The sequence below is a fragment of the Vombatus ursinus genome, unplaced genomic scaffold (assembly GCF_900497805.2).
Source record: "Vombatus ursinus unplaced genomic scaffold, bare-nosed wombat genome assembly UNPS02014852.1, whole genome shotgun sequence".
NCBI lineage: Eukaryota > Metazoa > Chordata > Mammalia > Diprotodontia > Vombatidae > Vombatus > Vombatus ursinus.
In genome coordinates, this window is record NW_020954630.1 from 5,893,232 (window position 1) to 5,920,884 (window position 27,653).

At 39.4% G+C, this 27,653-nt stretch overlaps 1 protein-coding gene across 1 annotated transcript in view; it reads left to right on the forward strand.

Annotated features, from left to right (window-relative positions):
* DPP6 (dipeptidyl peptidase like 6) overlaps nucleotides 1-27,653 on the forward strand; it is a 989,665-nt gene that overhangs the window by 924,674 nt on the left and 37,338 nt on the right. Inside the window, exon 18 of the mRNA XM_027841049.1 lies at nucleotides 26,606-26,704. Coding sequence (XP_027696850.1) covers nucleotides 26,606-26,704 — 99 coding nt within the window. The remainder of the gene's footprint in view (nucleotides 1-26,605; nucleotides 26,705-27,653) is intronic.

The following is a 27,653-nucleotide window of genomic DNA, read 5'->3' on the forward strand; positions in this document are numbered from 1 at the left end:
GACATAAATAATTAACTGATTTTTATGAGATTTCTCTCCATAAAATATGTGGCCCAATAAAAATACAAAACCCTCTAGAGTTCTTAAGAAATATTTTTCTGCTTCTCTCAGCCTACACGTTCACATTAAATGGTATTACTAGGTACATATGGATGATGGAAATCTGATTATCAGTCTCTTTCACATACTAGACCTACAGAGAAGAAATAAAGAGCTCACTTTGTGAGAGTTACCAAGTAAGCCTTTCAAAACTCTATATCAGGAATTCTGCACCATTTTTGTGTGTCATAGATGGATGGACCCCTTTGAGAGTCTGGTAAAGCCTATGGAACACTTCTCAAAATAATGCTTTAAAATAATTGAAGGAAATGACAAATTTTAGTTAAAGATTATTGAAAATGAAGATGTAATTTTTTTCCTACTTAAGTTCATAGATCTCCCTCAAGTCTATCCAGGGACCTTTGTAGACCCCACGTTAAGAACTGTCATGCAAGGGGTACTGTTTGGTGGACCAGAGAAGTCATTATTTTAAAAAGATAACCAATAACCTCAAAGAGTCAAAACATTTCTTGTGTAGGTGTTTGGTCACCTAATCAAGTTATCCTTTCTCCTGGTTTCCCTCCAGCAAAAATAATTAGGCAAGACTAGTTTCTTCTCCTAAAAAGTTCCCTCAAAATTCATGCTCTGATTTGCAAACTGGAATAGCATTACTAGGGTATTACTAGAGAAACAGAAAACTTTACCAAAAAATGATATGTATAACTACATTGACAAAGTGTCATTGACATAATTTTTAAAACACAGATTCAGTATATTGCCTTTTCATTCCCTTTACATTTGAATTTAATTTAGGTCTGATGGCAAGAAGCACTGAAGATTTCCAGAAATGAAATGGACTGCCTCAGGAGCAGAGGCCTGTATAGGTGCACCATTCAGGGCCCATTAACACTGGTACTAGAGTCTGTTAGGTAACAGTGGATAGAGGGCTGGATTTCAGTCATTTCAGTTGGGTCTGACTCTTTGTGACCCCATTGGGGGTTTTCTTGGCAAAGATACTGGAATGGTTCACCATTTCCTTCTCCAGCTCATTCTACAGATGAGGAAACTGAGGCAAAAAGAGTTAAATGACATGCCCAGGGTCACACAGCTAGGAAGTGTCCAAGGCCAGGCTGCCACTCTATCCACTGTGCCACCTAGCTGCTCCAGAGTGCTGGATTCAGAATCAGGAAGACTGGAGGAGTTCAAAGCCTGCCTCATACACTTACTAGCTATGTCACCTTGGACAAGACACTTAGTCTCTCTCAGTCTCAGTTTTTTCATCTGTAAAATGGAGATAATAATAGTACTTTCATCACAGGGTTGTTTGGAAGATCAGTTGAGATGATAATGACGGTAATAATAATTACGTAGCACTTTAAATTTTGCAAAAGACTTTATAGTTTGTCTCATTTGATCATGAAGATTATTGAGCACCATCTAGCTGACTATATGAAGATAACACATAAGTACTATGCATACCTTACAGTATTATATAAATGTCATAGTTATAATAATTCCATTCATTATAATAATTTATAATTTATTATATCATAATGGTATAAACATTATGATGTATTATAATAATTCATTATAATAATTTCATTCATTATAATACTAATAATTATTAATATTATTTTTGTTGTTATTATTATCCCCCACTTATCCTGCCCCTTCTCCTCAGGGGAGGCAATAAGCTGTGCCACAGCAGGCCCACCTCAGGCATACCCTTCTAGGCATCCTGTGGTCAAGAGGTAATGGTTCCCCCTCATCACTGAGGGTCTTCAACAAAGGCTGAAATACCACTTGTTGGGTTTGTTATAGAGAGGATTCTTATTTAAGCAGAGGTTAGACACTAGCTGGCTTCTGGTATCCCAACTCTGAAATTCTATAATTTTCTAATTGATACATTAGGAATAGCATCCGCACTAAGGGACCTGAGACTTAGTGAGATGAGTGGACTCTTCCAACATCGTGTTCATTACCACCAATATTATTTCATTTGATGTTCACTATCATTCAATGATGTAGACAATGGAACTCTTAACCAGACTGAAGGAGAGTTTGTCTAAGGTCATGCTGTACCAAACTGGCACTAGGACTCTAGCCTACATCTTCTCACTCCAAGTGCATGCCTTTCTTTACTTTTCTTTTCTTTTCTTTTCTTTTCATCTCTTTTCTATCCTGTTCTTTTCCATGGCACACTATGATTTTAATCTTACAAATAAGGTAGAATGTAAGTATTGGACTGCCAAGAAAGTTCTCCCCTTCCCCCACTCCAATTACCTCTCATCTTGCCTGATGAGGGTTCCTGTTCCCACCATTCATTACACATCTGTAGGTGTCCCCTGGTAAAAAAAAATATAAATGCTCCTCAGGACCTATAAGATATTAAACTATAATCAGCTGTGGACCACTTGGTCTGAGTTTCTTAAAGACCAGCCTTAAACCCAAATCACTCTGGCTGTCATTGATTGGACAACAATAGGTCCCAGGCCAAGCCCCACTTGATCATTGTTTGGGCCCTGATTGGCTCAGAATGAATATAAATAGAAATTGTTTCTGTTTTGGCCAGAACCCCTGAGTATCTTCCCCTCTCAGATCAAAAAAAATTTTTTTGAACTAAGTAAAGAGGCCATTCTCTCTGCCTCATTTCTTATTAAGCCTTAGACACTGAATGGGCATTGCCTCAGTCTAACTGAGACCTATCAAAGACCTTAACTTGAAAAGGCCAAGATCCTGCACTGCATCCTGGGCCTTCTGCAGTCGTCCTGCTCTATATCTCACCACCGGACCCAAATGGCTCCAGAGGAGAAAGTGAGGCTGGTGACTTTGCATAGCCCTGCCTCATTTAAATCCAATTCACTTGTGTATCATGGCACCACCTCCCTGAAGTCATGGTCTTCTTCAAGAATGAAGGACCAAAACAAAAAGAAGAAGCTTTCTTTGAGTTAAAATCATGAAAGGAACCAGAGATGGGAAGAGTGCAGCTTAGACAGCAGGGAGAAGGGAAAGAGAGAGAAAATTTTATAGCATTGAGCTCTGCTCAGAAAGGGTAGGCTGAGTAGGGTACCTTAGCAAAACCCAGGACAAGAAGATCAATGTATGATATAGTATGAGGACATCTAGAGGGAAAGAGGAGCCTTGAACCTTCTGGTAGAGGGGCATCGAAAGCCAACTTTTCTTTCTTTACAATTTTCCCCAGGGACAGTAATGAAACATTATAGAAGAAACAGGGGGAATAAACAAATGCAGTGTTATAAAACCAGAGCACAATGTAATCTTAAAACTGTGCCTTGAACATCAGAAATCCCTAGTAAATGCTGATTACATTGAATTGAAGGGACAAAAAGAAGAAATGGGATAATTTGGGGTTTGTCAGATTGCAGATATTTGGAGTTAGATGGCATAAGCACAGATAGAACCCAAACAGTTGTGAAATTTTAGCAAGATATTTTCAGACTTCCCAAACAAAGAGGGAAGAAAAGCCATCTACCTCATCCTACCCCCTTGAAAAGCATTGTGTGGAATCAGAGTCAAGGGCAGGAAGGCACTCCAGAATCTTACTTTGTTTGGTAAATGTGTACAGTTTAGTTTAAAAAAAAAAACACCCTGAATTAATAGTTTAAGAGAACTAGGTTTGGAGACCTGACTCTGCCACTCTTACGTTTTTCCCATACATGTCACTGAACCTCCCTCAGCCTCCTTTTCTTCATCTCTAAAATGGTAGGGTTGTTTAAAATGAACTTCTAAGTCCCTTCTGGTCCTAAAATTCTTTGGCATAATATTTTGTGACCAAAACCAGTATCTCGGTCAATGAATGATTCTTATAAATATTCACAGCAGCTGTTTCTCATCCACGTGGCCCATCAGAGATTAATGACGCCGGCTCCTAGGTCACATCTACATTCCCAGGATGCAGTTCATCTGAATGTAGAAAAATAAATTTATTCAATGTGCAAAATGCTCCATTTCTATCACTTTACAACTAGATAACACAGTGGACAAAGCAGTGGGCTTGGAGGCAGGAAGACCTGAGTTTAAATCCAACTGAAAATACTTATTATCTGCGTGACCCTGGACAAGTCATTTAACTTCTGTGTAGCTCAATTTCCTCAACCATAAAGTGAGGATAATAATAGCACCTACTTTGCAGGGTTGTTGTGAGGATCAAGTGAAATATTTGTGAAGAGCTTAGCATAGTGCCTGCTACATAGCAGGTGCTTAATAAATGCTACCTTCTTTTCTTCCTTCTAGCCTTCCTTACCTATCCTCTTAAAATACTATAAAATTTAACTTGTGCATCATCCTACACATCTATAGCTTGACTGTAGTCATGAAAAAGAGCATTTACCTTGAGCCAAGCATGAATCAGTCAGCCTGCCTTAAAATAAATAAATATATGAAATGATTATCTCTCATCCTCATAACTTTTCTTATGAGATGTAACAAGTCAGAGTGGTTTAAGTTATAGACTTTGGCTTAGGAAATCCCACCTCTACCCCTTTGCTAGTTCGATGACTGAACAATTATTTAATAATCCCTTTGAGACTCGGTTTCCTCATCTATGAAATGAGGATAATAACATTCATAGTATCTGACTCACAAGGTTGTGGTGAGGCTCAAATGAGATGTTTGTAAAATACTTTGCAAACTTTAAAGAATTATATGAATGATAGTAATATTAAAAGGAAAATTTAATGAATGATGAGTGCTTGGTACATAGTAAGTACTTAATAAATGCTTGCAGACTTGACTTGTGGCATTGTTCGATTATGTGGCAGTTGGCAGAAATAGAGGTGGTAGGGAAGGAGATGCTGGTTAAGAAGATAAAGTAACCATACTAGTGCTTCAATTTACATTGGTAAGGTAGTGTGGTATAGTGGATAAAGTTCTGAACTTCGAGTCAGGAAGTGCTGGTTCAAATCCTACATCTAATACTTAGTTGTGTGACTGTGGATAATTCACTTATTCTCTCTGAGCTTCAGTTTCATTATCTGTAAAATAAAAAGGTAAGCAAAGATGACCTCTAAGGTCCCTTCCAGTTCTAAATCTATGACCCTGTGATTGTATACTATTAAACCCCTTCCCTTCCATGTGTCATTGTTCTAGACCTTTTCAGGGATGAGGAGGGTAGGGAAGAGGAAAGGGATGCTCCAGAAATACATGATCTCTGCCTTCAAGGAATCTACAGTCCACTTGCAAAGGCAGGGCACACACACAAAATTTAAGTAATAATACAAGAATTAACTATAAATATAAAACCCATGTAAGTTCATAGGGCAAGACCTGATTAACTGTTAAATGAGAGTGCTAAAAGCTATAGGCATTGCATGAGTTAGCTCAGAGGACAGACGCAGGGATCGCTCATGTTGAGTCAATCTGGAAAGGTTTCACACAGACACAGCTCTTTGAACTTGGCCTTGACAACAAAGTGAATGAGGCTATTATAGCTGTAGCAGGTTGACCAACGGGGATTTTGGCAATCTAATCTGCTGAAGGAAACCTGACCAGTTTTCTACAGCCTCACAGTGAAGCCCTGGCAGAGCTAAGAACAATGAAAACACATCCTCCATCCCTTCTTGTAATAACAAAACCACGGACTCAGGACCAGAGTGATGCCTGGGTAAATGCCAGGGCAGGCCCCTGATCATCTATGATAAGCATTTTCATGGAGAGCAGCAAATATTAAGCTGTTTCACCGACAGAAAAAAAATTCAAGAATATAAGTAACAGTAGGAGGAAAAAGCTGCCTTGTTGATAAGAACGTAGGCTTTTAGAACTAGGAGATCATTTTTTAGATAAAAGAAAAGAGATCCACAAAGATGCTCGATGATTTGCCTGAAGGCACTCAGTTGGCACCGTCAGGGCTAGACCCCATTTCTCCTCATTCCCAGGTCAGTGTTCTTCTCATGTGTTAGTTCTTAGATAATGGAATGGTCCTTTTTTTTTTAACCTTCAACTAGTGCCATTCCTGAACTCCAACCTTTGTCAATCATTACTAAGGAAGTATAATAGGAAGCAGGAGTTTCAAACTTCAGGTCTATAAACTCAGTTTTTAAAAAATATTTTGATAGCTGTATTTCAATATAATTGGTTTCTTTTGTAATTCTCTGTGTTTTATTTTATGGCATTTAAAAACTTTCTTCAGAGAAGGGATCTCTAGCTTTACCAAACTGCCAAAGGGGCCCAAGACACAAAAAAGATTAAGAAACCTTGGTCCAAAGAGAAATTAAAGAGTGTTCATCAATTGACACTCTGGCCTGGGATCTGAGGCCCAGAGTACCTCAGAAGACTAATCACCAATGACTCAGTGTCACAAATCAGCAACAAATGCATCCTTGACAACATCTTCTGAATCTTGGGTATGCTTGGGACAGTTTGGTGGGCACTGACATAAACCTTCCATAGGTGATCTCGTTGTAGTTAACTGGTTACAAGTTGTAATACTGCAAGAGGAATGATGACATGAATAATGAATAGCTGACTGTGAAGATAATACTGAAAAACTATTCAGCTTCTGTGCTCTCTTCTCTGGCAAGAACTACATTCAGACTAGAAAAGACAGAGCAAATATCTTAGAGAAGAAATTGAAGCCCATAATAAGTGAAGAAATAGTAAGATAGCAATTAGCCACTTAAATGAATTGAAGTTTCAGAGCTCATATGCCATACATACTACCCTAAACTCATCCAGTCTCATCTAATCTCTGAAGCTAAGCAGGTTTTGACGTGATTAATGCTTGGATGGGTTACCACTTGAGAATATTAGGCACTGTATGTAGGGTTTTACTTTGAGAAGCAGTATGGTATAGGGCAGAAGGGTTAAACTCACAACCCGTGGGCACAAGTGGCCCACAAAACTGCTAAGTACTTCCTGAACTAGGTTAAAATTTAACTGGATGCTTAATAAAATAAAAATGAATACCACATAAATAATGGGATTTTCTAAATCAAGGTGCAACCCATTGGAATCCATTTTTTATTTTATCTTGATACCACAGTGTAGTAGATAGGCCATTGGACTTGGAGTCAGGAATACCTAAGTTCAAATCCTGTCTCAGAAACTTATTAGTTGTATGACACTGGGAGAGTTGCTTAACCTCAGTTTCCTGACCTGTAAAATGAGGGGGAGGTACTCAAATGCCTCTAAGGTGTTTCTAGCTCTAAATCTATGATCTGATAATCTTACAAATTAGACACAGGGCACAGAGTAAATTTGCAGAGGTGATTAAAGAACCTCTATCAATAATCTTAGAAAAATTACAGAAAATGAGAGAAATTCCAGAATATTAGGGATGGACAGATGTTGTTCCAGTTATCACAAAAGGAAATAGGAGTGTCTTCTGAAAACTAAAATAAGCCCTTGCCAAAACATGAAAATAAATGTTTAAAGAAATAGAATATTTCTCTTAAAAAAATAAAATAAAAGACCTACCAGTGAGTTAAGGGATATTATCCCCATTTTATAGATGAAGAAACTAAGGTAAAAGAGGTTGTAACTTGCCCATAGCCACACAGATAATAAGTGTAAGAGGCAGGATTTGAATGTAGCCCTCTCTCCAGAGTCCAACACTATCCACCATATTACCTCTCTATACTCTAAGTTAATTCTTTGCTTATAATATGTTACATCCTGTTCACATCCAACATGCCTCTCTCCTTGGTGCTTGGTGATTCTCAGCTTTGGTTCTTCAGAGATTGTAGTTTTCCCTGACTTGAAACCATACAGCATCATGAGAAGAATGTCGGCCTCTGTCTCAGGGAGAAGGCTGTCTTTTGACAGATTGTTGGGCCATGGCAACTCATACAGGTACATACACTGGAAAATAAGGCCAACTGTAACACACAGGCAGGTTTTATACATGCCAAATTTGGAGGAAAAGAAAAACCTTCTCCTGACCCAATATAGTCACCACCCCAATCTGTTTTGTCCCATCATTGTGCTTATTGAACTGTGCCCTCCATCCTATGTCATCCCCAGACACGTCCCAGACCAAGAGGAATATTCACTGTATTTATGATGTCTGTCAGAGGGGTGATCTCTTGGGGTGAAGAGTGCTGAATGCATGTCAGATGACCTATTGTCCCTGAACTCCTCACTCAGAGCTGTCACTCATCCTGCCCAGGGCACAGTGTGGTCCCATCAAAGGATCATCACAGCACCTGCTGAAAGACTCAAGTGCCGCCTTGATAGGGACTCATGTAGAGTGAACCAAGACAACAAAAGCATTGTCAGAGTGGGACTTCAGGGAAAGCGAAAAGCCCTTGCCTTGTGCCTTCAACTGGTTGAGCCCTTTCATCATTGCAGAGGCCACTGGACAAGTTCCAGGCACATCCCAGAAGCAAATGATTGAAGGGATCATCCCTGCAGTCACATTTGCTTTTGTCTAGAAGTTTAGACCCATCCTGCTGTTCTTTTCTAGTCAGAACTCTGTAAAACCCCCAAGCCGCAGGATCCTAGCACCTGACTTCATTAGATCAGAGCCTACCGCATTTTGGACAGACAGGCAAATGTGGATCCAGAGAAATTCAGCGGAAGGGCCTGGGAACAAAGGAACATACTGCAGGTGAGGAAGCTTCCATTGTGAGTCTCAGAGTTGATGGGACGTTGTGAAGTCTTAGCCTCCATTTTCTGAGCCTTCTTTTTCTCGGGATAGTCACCTCACCTCCCCAGGCCTCTTGCAATTCAATTAAACTTAATTTAACCAAGCAAGCATTTAAGTGCCTGCCATGTTCCAGGCACTGTGTTGGGCACTGGAAATGCAAAGACTAGAAAGAAACAATCCCTTTGCTCAAGGAACCTACATTCTTCTTAAGGATACAACACGTACACAGATTAAGTAAATATAAATAAATACAATGTTGTCAGCAGGGCACTAACAATTGTGGAAATCAGAAAAGGTCCTTTCTTAAAGGTGGCATTTGAGCTGATCCTCAAAGGGGAGCTAAAGGTTCCAAGAGACAGATGTGAGGAAATAGATCATTAATTAAAGGCTTGAGGCACAGCCTGTGCAAAGGCTCAGAGGTAGGAGATGGGTTATTGTATATATGGAATAGCAAGAAGGCTGGTTTGGCTATGGAAGAGATATGCTGGTGGAGTAGTATGTATTTATCCTGGAAAGATATACTGGAACTGAATTGTGAAAGGCTTTAAATGTCAGAGAGTGGAAGATGTATTTCCCTTATTCATTGTGCCTTTCCCTGCTTCCCTTATCAAATGTTGACCTTGGAAAATGCTGATCACTCTTACACCTTAGTATGAATGTAACCCACTATATCCCAACTCATAGAGATATTTTCGACTTAATTCTTATGCCTCATCATTGAATAGAAAGCTTTAGCCCTTATTAAAAAGATTTCACACATCACTCCATAGGCAGGAAAAGTATATTTGGAGTAAGACCTAAGAAATCATATTAGGTAAGCAGTTTACTCTGCCTGCGAGATAAAACCTCCTCACTTACACCCTACTTTCAGTCAGAGGCATAACAATAAGAAGAAGAAGAAGGAGGAGGAGGAGGAGAAAAAGGAGGAGGAGGAGGAGAAGGAGAAGGAAGGGAGGAGGTACAGGAGATAACATTTTTATAGCACCATGTGCCAGGCATTATGCTAAACACTTTACAATTATTATCTCATTTGAACCTCATAACAACCATGGGAAGTAGAGGCTATTATTATACCCATTTTACAGATGAGGAAACTGAGGCAAACAGCGGTTAAGTGATTTGCCGAAGTTCACACAGCTGGTAAGTGTCTGAGGCAGGATTTAAACTCGGGTCTTCCTGACTCCAGAAGACACTCAGCCCACTGTACTCCCTAGCTGCATATACCCAAAGTTGTAGAAATATTTTCAAGTTCCCTCTGCCCCATCATTGCATGCTGAATAATGGAAAGAACTCTGGCCTGAGAGTCAGGAGACCAGTCATAGCACTTTCCCCTTTCTGGGCCTCAGTTTTTTCACCTGTAGAATGAGGAGGTTGGACTAAATTATGTCTCTTTCAGCTCTAACATTCTGTAATTCCCCAACTTCAGAAAGGGCTACTTTACCCTTTGTCAATTATCCAAATAAATAGTTCTCCAGTAGGGAGTAAACATCTCCTTTTCTGGACTTCTTGGGAATACATGAAATACATACATTGTTATTGTTGTTATTCAGTTGTTTCAGTCGCGTCCTACTCTTTGTGACCCCATTTGGAGTTTTCTTGTCAGAAATACTACAGCAGTTTGCCATTTCCTCCTCCAGCTCATATTTTAGATGAGGAAACTGAGGCAGAAGGTAGTTAAATGACTTGTCCAGGTTCACACAGCTAGTATATGCCTAAGGCCAGATTTGAACTCAGGAATGTGACCCCTCCTGACTCCAGGCCCAGCACTATATCCTCTGTGCCACCTAGCTACACACACACACACACACACAAGTATACAATGTATATGTGTGTATATATCTACACACACATATGTGTTGTATAAATATATACGTGATGCACTCATAGTTGGCCTCTTCTAAAGCATGCACATGTGTTTAACTGGTCTATGGTATTTTGGGGTTTTCCCCCCAAGTATTTGGGGATGAAGGAATAGAATGGTTTTTTCAGGCATCTATTGCTGATTGAACAAGTATTCAAAGAAACAGATCCCTCTTGTAAAGTCAATAGGCAAGCCAAAGAAATTCTAGGCAATCAGGAACAGAGTGAAAGAACACACCAAAAGGGAATGGGCAGGAGTACGGGCAGGAAATTCATTTCCAGGCAGAGTAACAGGTCCTAATTTATTAAGGTCCTCTTATATGTCCAGAACGGTGCTAAGAATTACTGAAACATATGATATGATTCCTACCTTCAGGAAGCCAACAAATTTATTCAGTCATTCAATTCTTCAATTATTTATTAAGCACCTACTGTGTACTAGGAAGGAGGAAGAATGCAATGTTTAAATAAGGCAGGGTCCCTGCCCTCTTTGGAATTTATAGTCTATTGACCTAAAGCTTATCCTTTAAGCTTATTAGAGCTTAAATTAAACTAAGACTTTTGGGACACTATCAACAGGATATAAAATATTATGTAAGAACATAAGTAAGGGGGCAGCTAGGTGGCACAGTGGATAGAACACCAGCCCTGGATTCATGAGGACCTGAGTTCATATGCGGTCTCAGACCAGACACTTGATACTTACTAGCTGTGTGACCCTGGGCAAGTCACTTAACCCCAATTGCCTTGCCAAAAAAACAAAACAAAACAAAACAAAATGACCAAACAAGAACGCAAGTAAGAAATTAGGTGCCTTGTTCATAGGTGCTCTAATAAATGTTTCTTCAATAAGAGATGCTAAGCTATGGGATCGCTCAAGAAGGAAAAGTCATTATTGACTGGGGATGGAATTAGGGGAGGTGACAGGAAAGCCTTATTGGATAGAAGATATCTGATTTGAGCTTTAGAAGAGGAAAGAGAAGTCAATGGGCAGAGATGGGAGGAGGGCATAGCAGGTATTTGGAAGAGCTTAATTATGGACCCAGAGGGAGAAAAGTAAGGTTTGAGAATCATCTGCAAAGAAATACAAATTGAAGCTACAAGAATGGATGAGATCACCTCTTGGGCTAAGGAGAGAAAAGGGAAGAGGAACTTGGGGGATACCCATCCTGAAAGGATCGAAATAATAGAAATCCAGGAGAAGAAATGGTTAAAGAGATAGGAGAGCCAGGGTGATGGGAAGTGTCTCCTTATCCAAGCGAGTAAGAATTTCCAGTAGTAGGGAGTGGTTCAACTGTGTTAAATGCTTCAGATCGAGGAAGGTGAGGATTGAGTTAAAAAAAAAACTATCAGGCTTGTTGTTTAGAAAGTCATTGATGACCTTTGATAGACTAGTGTATTCTCCTACAGCAATACCCAGTGCTTTTGCATTGCTGTGTATGGGGGGCAGGGTTGGGTAGGAGAGGAAACTTAGAAGCAGCTCAACATTGACCGACTTATTCCGGGGCTTACTCTACCGTGCTCCTGAAAATGCTATCAGACCAAGGGTCCAGTATTGGACCCACTGACCCAACCTTTTGTCTAATCCAGAAAAAAAAAATCACCTAGGAACCCGAGGAATCAAAATTTTCTAGGATCACTTAGCTATTTAAAATATATGTATATGTATACATAGACTCACACACATGCATACACACACACACACACACACACTCTGAGGGCCTACTCTTTGCAAAGGACTGTACTTGATATTAAAAGTGATACAAAGAAGTATAAGACAGAATTCCTTCCTTCAAGAAGTGATGGTGGCTGGTTGTTCTCCTTCATTCTCAAAGAGGACAATATAACATCACTAAGTTGGAGTCAAGGTACTGATGAGTCAAGGTACTGGCTGTGACTGATCAGACCAATATGAGTTTGGAAGACTTTTCCAAAGGTTGGGAACAGATGGTCCACATGAACATTTGGAGTGGAGATGTCTCTAAATTTGCACATCTCACACATTAAGGAAGGTCCACTCTAATTGAGGAGATGAGTATATAGGTAAGGTAACGAACAATACAAAGCAACACATGTTACTTACTGATAAACAGCATAGACAATAATTGCAGGTGTGGGTTGGACTGGATAACTTCTGAGGTCCCATCTGCCTCTGATATCTCTGATTCTGTTAGTTTTGAGATTCGTAGAAATCAAGGAAGTCTTCACATAAAAGATAAGACTCTGTGGTAGGATTTAATAGTATAGGTAGGACTCAGATGGAAAAGAAGAAGAAATGAGGACATGGCAAGGTGAGAATGCATAGCCCAACCTAACTGGAGCAGCGGGTTTACATAAGGGAATGAGAGATAAGGCTGGAGAGAGGTTTACCCCATATTTTGGAGGACCTTGAATGCTAGAATGAAGAGTTTGAACTGTATTCAGTCGCCAAAAGAGATTTGACAGGATAAAGTATGATGTAGGGGATTTCTGTAACAACAGAGGCCCTGAATGGGGAAAAACCCTGGATGTGAGGAAAGACCAATCACTTTATCTTATTTCAGTTCAACATGTTTGAAATCACTTTTCTAACTCTTCTCATCCTTTCTTCTGCTCATCCATCCCTTCCCTACTCCAAAGCAACTCTAAGAATATTCCATTATATATAAATAAATATATAATGGTAAAATGTATGTATATATGTATACACACACACACACATGCACAAATATATATAATATATATGTATATATTTCTCCCTCTAGAAAAATCTTGTCTATAAACAGAGCCTGCAGGGTGTCCACAGATGTGATTCTGAATTATTTAAAAGCTGGTTCCTTAAGAATGTAATTATGGTCGAGACTAAAGTATAATCATAAAATGCCTATGTATTCAGTCCACGTAGGTATCAGGACAGAAAATCAACAAGCCTGCTGTTTGTGTATTTCTGTCTATAATGTAAATATAAAAGAATATGAAAGAATGGAAATATGAATACCATTGTATGAATGAGATTTCATTATCATCTAATCTATAATACACTACCTCCCTCCTCTAAAGAAAACAAAGAGGGCCTCTGAGTTACAAGGTAATATGTGTTCCATGACAGGGGCTCTCCTAGAAGCTTATTCATGAACCTCCAAATTATTATGTTGCCTAATTGCCTCTTTTTTTGCCCACAACAAGAAATAGGATCTCCCTGGCATAGTGGATGGGGTGTTAGACTTTGGAGTCAGAAGACTTAGGATTGAGTCCCAACTTTACTGTTAATTATGACTCCAGGCAAGAAACTTAAAATCTCTGAGGCTTTGGGTTGTGAGTTCCTCTGAGGCAGACACTGTCTTTTGCCTTTCTTTGTCTTTGCCTTCTGTTTTGCCAGTGCTTAGTCACAGAGGAGGCACTTTATAATTGCTTATTGACTGAATTACTGACCTCTAAAAAGGAAATAATAATAATTGTACTAACTCGCCTTTTATTGCCTCCATTATAACACCCAGTTGGATGGAAGCCCACTGAGTTAGTAGTCTGTCAGTATTCATACCTTAGATAGGTATTGCAAATAGACAGTGAGCTAGGCAGAAATTAACAAGAGGAAAAGAGTAGGCTATGCCACATTTGTAAAATTATGTGGTGGTTTGAAGGATCCCAGTCATAATATACTATGACCTCAGAAGACTCAAAGTTGCAGCTGACCCAAAGCACAATGAAAAGGTATGGCGCAAATGTAAGTAGGTATGTTCTTTTCTGTGCTAGATATAGCCAAAAGAGGAGGTGGTTCATGTGTTGAATGAATTAATCGGGATTCATAAAGGTCTTAAAAGTCTAGAACAATAGGTCAGATCTAAGAAAAATGAAATTTAATTAGATTGAATTCAATAAATCTTCATCAAGTACCTATTATATCCGAAGCACTACAATAGGTACTAATGATACCAAAACAAAAACTGCCCCCAAGGAACAGTTCCATGAGGGGAGTCCACACATACACAGATATGTGAGCTCTCTCTCAGGTGATCTAAGGATGGATCAAGTTCTGACAACTAAGACCAGGGAAGGCTTCATGGAGGAGGTGTTACTTGAGCCGAGACTTAAAGAAGACAAAGATTATGAAAGGGAGAGAGAAAGAGAAAATATGTGCCAGTCATGGGATGGACTGGCTGAATGCACAAAGGTGGAAGATGAATCATGGAATCCAGGATACATTAGCAGTCCAGTTTGCCTGAGACATTGAGTGTGTGAAGAGGAGCAGTGTGAAATAAGGCTGGAAAGGTAGGTTGCAGTCAGATTGTAGAGTCTTAAAAGTCAGACTGAGGAATGTATATTTTTTTCCTAGAGACAACGGGGAATGACTGAAAGTTATTGAGTAGCACAGTGACATGATCAGACCTCTGCCTCTGAATACTGATTTGGCAGATGGGTGGAGGTTGAATTAAAGATGGGAGAGACTGGAAATAGAAGAGCCACTTAAGAGACTATTGCAGTAGTTCGGATGAGAGGTAATAAGGGCCACAACTAGAGATGTGACTTTGTAAGTGATAGAAGGGGATGGATGCAAAAAATACTATAGAAGTAAAATCAAAAGGATTGGAAGGGGCAGCTAGGTGGTGCAATGGATAGAACTCTGGCCTTGGAGTCAGGAGGGCCTGAGTTCAAATCCGGCCTCAGACACTTGACATGTACTGGCTGTATGACCCTGGGCAAGTCACTTAACCCTGATTGCCTCACCAAAAAAAAAAAATTGGAAAAGGGGAGGTGAGGAAGAGGGATGGAAGGCAAGGCTGACTGCAAAACTGGAAGCCAAGTGACAGGAAAGTAGTGTTGCCCTCAGTAAAAATAAGGATATTTGCAGCAGGGATGGGTTTGGGGATTGGAAAGGAAGAGTTAATCAGTTTGGTTTCAAATGTGTTAGGCGTGATATGCTTATAGGATATTTAAGAGATATTCAGCAGACAAGTGACTACCTAGGATTAAAGTCTAGGAAAAAAACTATAGTTAAATATATAGACTTAATAAAGACAAATATAAAGTCTTACATTTAGGTTTATTTTATCAACTGCACGAGAACATGATGAAGGGGATATGTCTAAATAACTTTTTGTAGGAAAAAAACATTAGGAAGACTATAAGCTCAATATAAGTCAATAGTGTGCTGCAGTAGAGGCATAGTAGTGACAGCAGAAGTAGCAGAAGTAGTGGTAGCAGTAGTTAGTAATAATGATAATGAAAAAGTTCATCTTAAACTACAGTAATGGAATCAATCTATCTAGAATGAGAGGGTGATTGTTCCACTATATTCTACCCTGGATGGAACACATCTGGAATGTTGTATTCTGTACCACATTTTATAAACTTAGCAGGATATAATGGCATTTGATTTTTAAAGCACAAAATGAAGAGTGATCAAAGACTCATTGTCAAGTGTGAAGAACTCTTAGGGCCTACACCTATCTCTTCTTAAGAAATTACTCCTGGTCAGCCTTTTTTAAAAGGGTTACATTGGACTTTGTTTAACATCATAGACCATTCTCCTCTCCTCCAAAAACAAAGAAAAAACTAAGTAGCATCATATTGAATATACCATGGACCTTCCCTATTGGAAACATTCTTGTGTGTGTGTGTGTATACATCACCTGGTCAATAAATTGGCAAGTCCTTGTTACAAATGAAGAAAATGAGTCAGAGAGCGGCTAAGGGTATAGCCAAGTTAACATAGGCAATAAGTAGCAGAGTCCTGAATTCAAACCCAAGTCTGCCTCCAAATCTATTTCTCCTTCTAGTACCCCATACCCCTTTCTCCTTCTGGCTGAAAGGAGCAAATGTGAAGCATGCCTTGATGCATTTAATGATCCAAGTTACCTAGGACACATTGGTTGCCTGAGTTGGAGGCATTTCCCTTTAGTGGGTATTCGTCTCTGCATTCTCACTGTGCCCAAATCTGATAATGGCTAATTGCATCAAATATTAGAGGGGGCTCACATTTAATTAAGGAACAGTCATTTGTCTGATGCAGACTGGAGGTCCCCATGGTCCTGAAAGCCAAAAGAAGAGCTGTTCAGGGAATACACCAATCTTTGCATATTTCCCCAGCTAGGCTCCTGCCCTCTTTGGATGCAATTATGGGGACAAATAAAGTGGCTTAACTAAACTCCCCTGTGTGACAGCCCGCTCTCTGCTGATAAAACCAGTTGTGTGGGCAATCATTAAATGAGAAGCCTAATATTTAACTACATTTAATAGTCTGTTGCTTTTAGTGCTTCTAGTGGAGGGGAGGATTTCAATAGAAACGAGTCAGCTATTCAAGGCCATGTTGAATAGCTAGTGAGCAATTATAACCCTGCGCATACCCACGTAAAGTCAGATTTATGGAATGCTGTAATTGGTAGTGGGAATGTTTTGAAGACATGCCTGTATTCTCATTCACTCCAGGCAGGCCTGACTTAATAAGAAGCCTAAACAAAAGTAGGTCTTCAGTGTAGAATTTTACTTTCAAGAACTACATTTAGTGTTTCTGTGTCTTATTCATTCCAAAAAGGCCTGCCAGTAACATAAAAATATATATTCATAAAAATGCATTTAAGTCAGATCCTATTAGGATTATTATAAACACCAAGGGTATACCCCTGTTGTGCTTGTCATATTGAAACTTAGGCTAGGGTTTTCAAGCTATAAAGAAAACTGAGAGATTGTAGGGTCATAAATCTAGAACTACAAGGAAACTTGGAGGCAATCCAGTACAGCTCCCTCATTTTTTTTATTTTAATTTTCTATTTTTTAATTTGACAAATACTAACATTAACATTTTTATAAATGGATAACAGAAAAGAGGATTATATGTGGAACTATGGATTTCTATCATATACAGCTTATGTTTTAAGCGTATGATAAATTCATCAGTTTCGCAGTCATCCTCCTTATCCATGTCTCCCTTAAACTTCTTTCATGCAGTTAAGTACTACAGTGACACTCTTTTCTTTCTTCTTTTTTATATAACTGTAACTATTGCTTTTAAACACAATACCCTTCTAATTTTTTAATCCCACCCTTGTGACAAATAAACATAGTCACGGAAAACAAATTACATGTTGACAGAGCCTGAAAACACGTCTTATTCTGCACCTCTAAAACATCACCTCTATGTCAAGAGGTAAGTAACATCTTTCCAGAATCATCATTGGAGTCAATGATCATAGTTCTTAAATCTTTCAAATATGGTTTTCTTTGCAATCTTGTCATCATTATATGAATTGTTCTACAGGCTCTGCTTACTTCACTCTGCATCAGTTTGAATAATTCTTCCCTAGTTTCTCTAAATTCCTCCCTTTCCTCATTTCTTACAGCACAATAATAATCTATTAAATTTATATGCTATCATTTCTTCAGTCATTCCCCTAAAGTACTCTCTTAATTTCTAGTTCTTTGCTAAAACTGCTACTAGTATTTCCTTCTTTCTTTTAACTCTTTAGGGCAATGGGCAATGGGTTCAAATCACAGCATTCAAGTTCAGTGATTTGGGGAGTATAGTACCAAATTGTTTTCTAGAGTGACTGGACCAATTCATAGATCCACCAGCCCTGCATTAGTGTTCCTGTCTTCCCATTCTCCTATTTTGTCATCTTTGCCAATCTAGCAGGTGTGAAATAGAACCACGGAGTTTTAATTTGCATTTCTCTTGGCATTAGTGATTTGCTGTATTTTTGAAATAACTGATTGCTTGTATTTCTTCCCTTGATTACTGTCTCTTCATATCCTTTTATTATCTGTTGAGAGAATGGTTCTTGTTCTTGCATAGTTCAATCAGTTATCTATAAATATTAGATAGCAGAGAAAATTGCTGCAAAGATTTTTTTTCTAACTTTTCTTTCTAATTTTAACTACATTGATTTTGTTTGTGCAAAATCTTTTCAATTTTATGTAATCAGATTTATCCATTTTATCTCCTGTGATTCAATCACTTTTTAGTTCAAGAACTTCCCCTATTCATAGTTGCCATAGGCATCTCCTTCCGTTCTGCTGTGACTTATTTATGGCATAGCCTGTTATATCTAGGTCCTGTATCCACATGGCACTTATTATGTATAGGATGCAAGATGTTAGTCTAAACTTAGTTTCTTCCAGAATGCTTTCCAGTTTTCTCAGCAGGGTTTGCTGTTGTTTGTTTGTTTGCTTGCTTTTTTTCATATACCCCAGTGGTTGAGTTCGTTGGATTTATAGAACATTGTGTCACTGTGTTTATTTGCTTCAGTATATTGTGTACCTTATCTGTTCCAACTGATTTGCCTTCCATTTTTTTTTTATCAATTAGTCATGCCTGACTCTTTGTGACCCCATTTGGGGTTTTCCTGGCAGAGATCCTGGAACGGTTTGCCATTTCCTTCTCTGGCTCATTTTCCAAATGAGGGAACTGAGGCAAACAGGGTTAAGTGACTTGCCCAGGGTCACACAGCTAGTAAGTGTCTGAGGCTGGATTTGAATTCAGGTCCTCCTGACTCCAGGATTAGCATTCTATCCATTGTGCTACCTAGATATCACATTAAAAAGTGCCTTCCATTTTTTTAAATCAATATCAATTTTTTTTTTATAGATACTCTTTTCATAGATAAGGAAACTAAGGCCCAGAGAGGTCAGTAACTTACCCCAAGGTTACACAGATAGCATCAAAGACACGTTTTTAAACCCAATCCTCTGAAGATAGAGACAGAACTTCTTCCACTATCATCTAATCCATGTCCCTCTTTTTAGAAATGAAGACACCAGGTACCGGAGATATTAGGTAATAAGTGATGGAGTATGGAGTTCATTCAAGATGCTCTAACTCCCAGACTTTCCACTTCACTGTGTAAAACTATCCAGTCCTAATGCTGCCACTAACCAGCCATGCGACCTTGATGAAACGACTTCACTCCTCTGAGTCTCAGTTTTCTCATGTGGAGGTTAGACTAGATGACCTTAAAGATCTCTTCCATCTTGTAAAGTCTGGGAATGTCGACTGAAATAAGAGAGTCTGGGGAGAAGTTTCTTTGTTATATGGAGATCTTTTTTGGGGGGTTTTGTTTGTCACGTGGGTAAAATTGCCCTGTAATGAATATCAGCAAAGCCTTTGGTCTAAAGCTCCTTCCCGTTTCCAAAGGAACAGTACTTTGCTGATTTGGTTACATTCACTGCAATGAATGATTCAATGCCTCCTCTAGTTCATGCTAATAGCCATTCGCAGTATTAGGTATGTATACTGTTTGAGATTTTACCTGTTGTGAGACTTGATCTATAAATTGAAGAGGGAGAATGTTGGAGGGGAACAAGTCCTGGGATTTCATCAGTGTAGGAAGAAGTCCCTGTAAGGAGCTTCTACTGATGCAGATGGATTGATACCTTCTTGGCAATGATTTTAGAGAGTTGCCCAGGGCACTGAGAAGTCGGGTGACTTAAGGGAAAGGGTTATACTTCCAGTATGGGTCCATCTGACTCAGAGGCTAGCTATTTATCCACTATACCATGTATGCCTAAGGAAGCAGACAGAACATCAGCCAGGGGGTTAGAAGACCCAAATCCTGGTGCTATCTCTCTGGCAGGCCTTAAGAAAATCATTCTTCCATTTGGTGCCTATGATGTTTTCATCATAAAGGATGCCATCAGTCCTTTTAGTAAGGATTTCTCAGTATTTGGCATTGTGGTGAAGACCTGGAACAAAGCCTGGTACAGAAATGAAAAAAGAGAGAGGGACAGAGAAAACCTTGAAGAGATGCAGAAGTAGTCTCTGAGGCACCATCTGGAGCTTTCCATTCATTCTTCAAGCCCATCAGACCTGATGGTGTCCTGATGATACTGCCTCGCATTTTTAGAGCACATTTCATATTTTCTAAACACTTTGGCCACCATTGTGTCAATTGACAATCACAACCCTGTAAGGAAAATTAATTAAGTATTATTCTTACTTTAAAACTGAGGCCTGGGGAGGTTAAGGGACTAGTCTAAGGTCACAAAGGGATTCAGCACAGAAACCAGAATTAGAACCTTGGTCTCCTGACTTTTAAGTTCACACTTTTCACAACGTCATGATGGCTATTCCACTGAAGATGAGAATTTGCCATGTTTCTAAAGGGTGTGAACCAAAACTCCTATCCCTACAAACTTTTAAAAAATGCGGTTGAACTGAAAATACATGCCCAGAAACTCTGAGATGAGGGGAAAAAATAGCCAAGAACCCTTGGCCTGATAGAGACTCACTCAAGGCTGGCTGGAGGACAGGGTCAGAAAGCCATGTGCCTGTCCCAGAATGACAATAGATGAGTGAAGGACAAAAGCTGGCTCTAGCATTAAACTGGTCTCCTGAATACTTCCAGGCCTGGGCATGTTTTCACTTCTTGCCACAGCTGCAAAGAAGAGTCCCTTATTAACTGGCTGGCTTTGAGCAAGTCACCCTCTCTGTGACTCATTTTCCTTGTCTGTAAGGGGAAAGACTTGGACTAGATTTATTTCTAAGGTCCTCTTCAGCACTACCAGTCTGGAAGTCAGCAAGCTGCTCAGGCTGAAGAAAGTATGGAGAACAGCATTCTTTGGGATAGAGAACTGGAAATGAAAAGAGTACCCGTTGTAGGCCACCAGGGGTCACTGTAGATAGAACATTGGGAAAGACCTGGGTTCAAATGTGACCTCAGACACTTAGAAGCTGTGTAACCCTGGGCACGTACCTTAACCTCTCTCTGCCTCAGTTTCCTCATCTGTAAAATGGGGATAATAATCACACCTTCCTCCCAGGGTTGTTATAAAGATCAAATGAGATAATATTTGTAAAAAGTGCTTAGCATGGTGCCTGACACATAGTAGATATTTAATAAATGCTTGTTCCTTCTCCTCCTACCCTCCCTCCCCCATCATTGGTTGTGAAATGGCTGAAAAAATTATGACATAGGCATATAATGAGATATTGTTGTACAATGAGAAAGATGAGGAATTCACAGAAACAAGGGAAGATCTGTATAAAACGATATAGAGCGAAACAAACCGAGAGAAATATGTAGATAGATAGATAGATAGATATTATATACACATATATGTCTAATGACTACAGAAGAAAAATTAAGATTACTAAAAAGTTCATTTCTTAGTAAAAAGAAAACAGATGCTCCTAGAAAACAGATAATGAAACATCCTTCCTTATAGGAGAGAAATAAGAGGATATGAGAAAAGAGAGTTGTATATGCTGTAAAATGTAGTCCCTGTATCCTGTGTTTTTGCTCAGTTGTTTCTATTTGTTACCAAAGAAAGGCTCAATCAGGATGGGGAAGGTGCCCCTTAACTCAATAATGCATGTGATATTTTAAAAAATAAAGGAATTAATAGTATATATGATTTAAAAGAGAGGGGAGAAACAGACAGACCTAGCAGTGAGGAACAACCTTGCATTTTGGTTCCTTAGCATCAGGAGGAGAAAGATGTTGGTGGTTCCACAAGCTAGGAACAGTGAGAGCACAGAACCTGAGTTAGGGACAGAGAGGAACATGGGATCACAAAGAACAGAAACAAAGAGATGGGAGAAAGGCAGATGCAAATAAACTCAGAAGCAGACAGAAAGGCAAAGATGCTAAAAGGGATATGTTCTCAAAGACACAAAGAAAGAGGGGACAGAACCCCGCAAACAGACAGAGTACGGGCTAATCTTACTATGGGGCAGCTAGGTGGCACCATAGTGCATAGAGTGCCAAGCCTAGAACCAGAAGACTCATCTTCCTAAGTTCAAATCTGGCCTCACACGCTTACTAACTGTGTGACCCTTAGCAAGTCCCTTAACCCTGTTTGCCTCAGTTTCCTCATCCATAAAATGAAGAAGGAAATGGCAAACAACTCCAGTATCTTTGCCAAGAAAACCAAAAAAAAGGGGGTCACAAAGAGTCAAACACAACTGAACAACAAAATGGACAAATCACTAGGTATGCAAATAAAAACAAAATAATTTCTACTTTTGAAGAGCTTATATTCTAATGGGGATGGGGAAAGCCTGAATGGTGAAAAGGTGAAAATGTACAGAAAGCGAGTTGAGCTTGGTGTGAAGACAATATCGCCAACTGAACCTTCTTTGAAAGATGAACTTGACTTTGCTCAAATGATTCCATTGGTCCTGCTCTGACAACTGTTTTAAGTTCTGTTTTTGCTTCTCCTAGTAACATCAGCCATTGTTGATTACTATGTTTTAATAATTTGGTCTTCATGGAATGTCGCCCAAACAGGTACTGTCATGTTGACAAATGTATTAATTTAGAGAAGAGATATTTTGTATAGACTGTCTGGTGTTCTGAGGGCCATCAGGCTGGATCTCCTGCAGCATGCATATGCGTGAGATGGGCCTATCCCTGTGGTTGTTGGCATGGAGTAAAAATTAGCTTCAGTCAATGCTCATCAGTGCTTCATCAATGCATTCATCTTGCCACTGTCTGCTGATGGTTTTCTTTGTAGAGGCAAGTGAGATAAGTGGCCCATGTGATTTTTTGGCACTGTGGTCATCAGGGTATAAGAGCATAGTTGGCATTTACATAGGCCTTTAAGGTTTGTGAAGTGCTCTACAAATATTATTTCATTGATTCCCCATAACACCCATGAGGTACATGCTATTATTATCCACATTTTACAGATGAGGAAACTGAGGCAGAGGTCAAATGACTCACCCGGGCTCACACAGCTAACAAGTGCCTTATATGGAATGTGAACCTTCCTGATGACTTAGCTACCTCTAACTTCTAGAGCAAAAACCTTAGAAACTATCTAGTTACAAATGAAGAAATTGAGGGAAAGTGACTTGCCCAAAATTACATAGCTTATTAATAAGCTGGCCAGAATCTGAAACCAATGTCTCTGACTCCGGTGTTCCACGTGGCAAAGCCGTTGGAGTATCTTGAGACCAATGAGAAACAGAATTCAGAAGGGATGAGGTGGAGCTCTCAAAATCCTTTTCCATGTCTTTTTTGTCCCTGTTCTGTTTTGAAACAGTGGGACTGGCAATAGGAAAAGGCATGAGAGGATTACCTGAGTCCTACCTTCCTCCTCCCCACCCCGGATTGACTGAGTTACAAAAAGTGTGTGTGTGTGTGTGTGTGTGTGTGTGTGTGGTGTATATGTATGTCTATGTCTATATGCATTTTCCACAACTGAATCAAATTCCCACAAGTAGATGAAACATGCTTGTTAAGAGTCCTTGTGAATTGTTTCTATGTATTAAATTGCATATGTGGAATGGGATGAAAGGATAAAAAGGAAAGAAAACTAGAAGGGAAAAAAAAAGCCAAACACACAACAAAATGCACCACTTGTGCAGAATGGCAATTGGCAGGAAATGGACTGGAGTGGACTGTGTCTTAAAGCAGATGTGGTCAAACACTCAGTAGTCTGGCCACAACACTCCCAAATGTGGATGAACCAACCAAGAAATATCTGACTAAATAAATAAAAATACAACCAGATGGAGATAATGTTAACATGTGGTTTTCTGAGTCAATATGTGCCCATAGATATCCTTACTGATGTGCAGTAGTCCCCATTTCTATGAGTTTGGCACCAGTGTCTTAAAACATGAGGGTTTGGAGCCTTCACCTTTCATGCCAGAGAAATCAGCTATTACAAAGACAGGGAAAGACCTCTTTAAAAGCCACAAAACTAAGACCTGGCATATTTGGGGACCTTTAATGTATTACCTAAGGTCCTCAAAAGCAGTCAGTATCCTCTCTGGGAAATGTCTTGTTAACGGGACAGAAGGACAGAGATAAAGAACACTTTCGAAATGATCCTTTCTAGCCTTTTCATTTGCTAGTTGAGCAAAGTGAAGGAGATACACGGTCTCACATGGAAATCCCATAACAAGGGAAGGATAAAGCCAGAACTAGAATCCATGACTCCTGACTCCCAGGTCAGTGCTCATTCCGCTTTCCTAAAACTGTAATGGAAAGAATGTGGTCCCTCTAATGCAGAAATGGAATGGACAGGCTGCTAGGCACAAAGAATAGTACACGGAACCTAGAGTCGAGAAGACCTGAGTTCAAATCCAGTCTCAGATGCTTACTAGCTGTGTGACCCAGGACAAGTCACTTAACCTCTATTTGTCTTAGTTTCCTCAATGTAAAAAAAAAATGGGGATAATAATAGCACCTACTTCCCAGGGTGGTCATGAGGATCAAATTAAATAATATTTATAAAGTCCTTAGCACAGTAAACTTATGAAATGCTTGTTTCCTTCCTTTCTTCCAACTACTTGGTATGATTACAAGTATATGGAAAAGGCCCCTTCCGGGGTGAGATTTAACAGCAAACACCATCCCAGAGAGATGGAATCCCACCAACTTAAACTCATTCACACAGAAATATACATTGTTGACATCAGCTCCTTCGGAAGCAGAAATTCACATTCTGTCTTGGAAAACATGTCCAAATTAAAAATAAAATGTATACGAATTAATTTGGGAATGGGAGGGATGGGTATTATCTATTAGGTAGATCAGAAAAGACCACTTGTAGGAAGTAATGTTTGAGCTAGAGAGGCATTAGAAACAGCCTCAGTCAGGAATTGAAATATCCTATATAAAGAACAGAAAGTAGTGAAGTTAAACAGTACCATATAGTGCTTGAGGCAGGTAGGGAGGTGGGAAAAGGGTAATGTACATATAGTCTAGAAATGTAGGTTGGAACCAGTTTGTGAAAGGCTTTAAATGTCAGTGATGTTTAAATTCTGTCCTTGAGAAAATAGGGAGTCACAGGAGGTTTTTGAGAGGAAGAATAAGTAACATGGTAACACTTGTATGTGTACCAGTTTAGGCAGCTACATGAAGAAGAAGTTGATAAGGGTTGATTCGATACACGCAGGGTAAACCTAAGACAAAGGTCGGAGGAGCCATTGATGTAGGATATACCACCAGTTGAATTTTTCACCCTGCAGTCCATTGTGCAGGTATTATATAGACATGAGCACCATTATCTCCCCTGGTTTCACAAACTCCTAAGTGACAGTAAGGATCTGTGGGTGACCTCAGTGAGCCATACATCAGCTTCATAGATGAAAACTGTTCCTTTCTGAAACCTCCTTATAATAATGGGAAGTTTAACTTTCTGGGGACTTCATGCAGGCAGGAATAATTCCCCACATGTGCTCGTGTGGTGATTGTGTTGCTTTTTGAGAGAATACCTGTCAGAGAATGATTTAATGGCTCATACACTGCCTATGATGGATGATCCACTCTTTAAAGCATTCCTGAAGCTCTGCTGTTTCAAACTGATTTGACAAATGGAGGAGTTGCTTGACTTGGTATGTTTTGGTTTGATTTTTTTTTTCTCCCCAGTTAAAATGTGAGCAAGGACCCACCAATCAGAAAGAAGTGGGATAGTTTGAACAACATTTCAATTAGAGATATAAGAAAGTACAGTAGTTGATATATTAGTCCAGTTGCAGAAATAGATATGGGAAGGTTTGAGTGATTAGTTTTAAGAACATATTTAACATTGGCCAGTGTCAAAAGGTAATGGAATTTATTTCAGGTCTTCCTAAAAAGAAGTGGAGTGTCCAACTTTTTAGGGTCCTCTTTTAAGGGAAGACTTGAGGCAGGCTAGGATAAAACAAACTGCCTCATACATCCACTTCAAGCCTTATTCAAAAGGCCCTAAAATGAACAAAAGGGGCAAATGGATCAGTAAAACCAGTGAGGTATCAAATAACTTTCTGGGATACCTTTCAGTTAAATTGAGGAATTTAAATGAATTTTTCCTGGGGAATAATTGACATTCCAGTCTTCTTCCTCTCCAAGTTTATAATGGTCATTAGCCTTAAGAAAGGTAGTGGACAGAAGAAGCACAATTAGCTTTTCTGATGGTCATGTGACTAAATAAACAGGGACAATGCGGTGTAGTGGAAAGATCATCGGGAGACCTGGGTTTGAATGCTGAATCAGTTCCTTGCTACCAGTATGACTTGAAGTAAGGCCCTTCACCTCTCTGGACCTGTTTCTACATTTCTAAAATGAAATGGTTGAACTAAATTATCTCTGAGGTACTTATAGCTCTAAATCTGTGATCCTATAAGCACAAGATGGGTTCTCCATAGGAAGCAAGGTCAGTGGGTTTCTATCTGTCATTGTTTCCTCTCTCTTTCAGAAATCTTTGAGCTGGAAGTAAATGCCCACGTACAGAAGACTATTAGTGACCGGCAGATGCCTAAAATTGAATACAAAAGTATTGAGATCGAAGATTACAGTAAGTACTGGTTTTTCTTCTTTTTTTCTCATTTTTCAGTACTATTCCTGCTCTGAAATGACTCAGCTGTCAGTAGAAGATTGCTTTGCCTAATGACTTATGTGAAAGAATACCATATTATCCCAATAATGATAGTCTCTGCTCTTCAAACAGCTGGAAATGAGCTGTTCGGAAAAAAATGTTCTGAAATGATAGCCACCCAGGGAGAGATTCAGGGCAGCATAGAAAAAGAATTGTACTGACTGCATCAATTGAAAAGTATTTATTGCGCACCCAATACCTGACCAGAATGATGCTAGGCACTACAAGGGATAAAAAAGAAGCAAAAGGCCCCTCTCCTCCATAAGTTTACTATCTCAATGAGATAAGATTAATACTCTTTCTTCTCTATGACATTTATGTACTGTTCCAGTCTCTCTGGCTGCTTCTTCAATAGCTTCTCCTTCCCCTTCTCACCCTCCATATTTGGGAAGGCCCCAAAATTCTGTCCTTGGTTTTTCTTCACCTCTATCAAAATTTTCTTCTTTGAAGCTATATTCTTATAGCTTCAACTATTACTCCTAAGAAGACATCTCCCAAACCCCTTCCTCTAGACTTGACCTCTCTCTCAGACTCTAGTTCAGCATCTTTAATGGTCTACTGAGCATCTCTATTTGGTTATCCCGCCATCACCTGAACTTCAATATGTACAAGACTGAACTCAGTGTCTTTCACCAAACTCCAGTCCTCTCTCTGAATTTCCTCATTTTTGTGAAAGGATCATAGATTAAGAACCAAAAAAGAGCTTAGAGATCATCTAGTTCAACAACCCCCCACACACACACACACACATGCATATACATACATACACACCTACACATCTGACAGATGGGAAATTCCATCCCAATCTACAAATTCAATTTAATAAACAATTCAATTCAAGACTTATTAAGCATCTACTAGCTGCAAG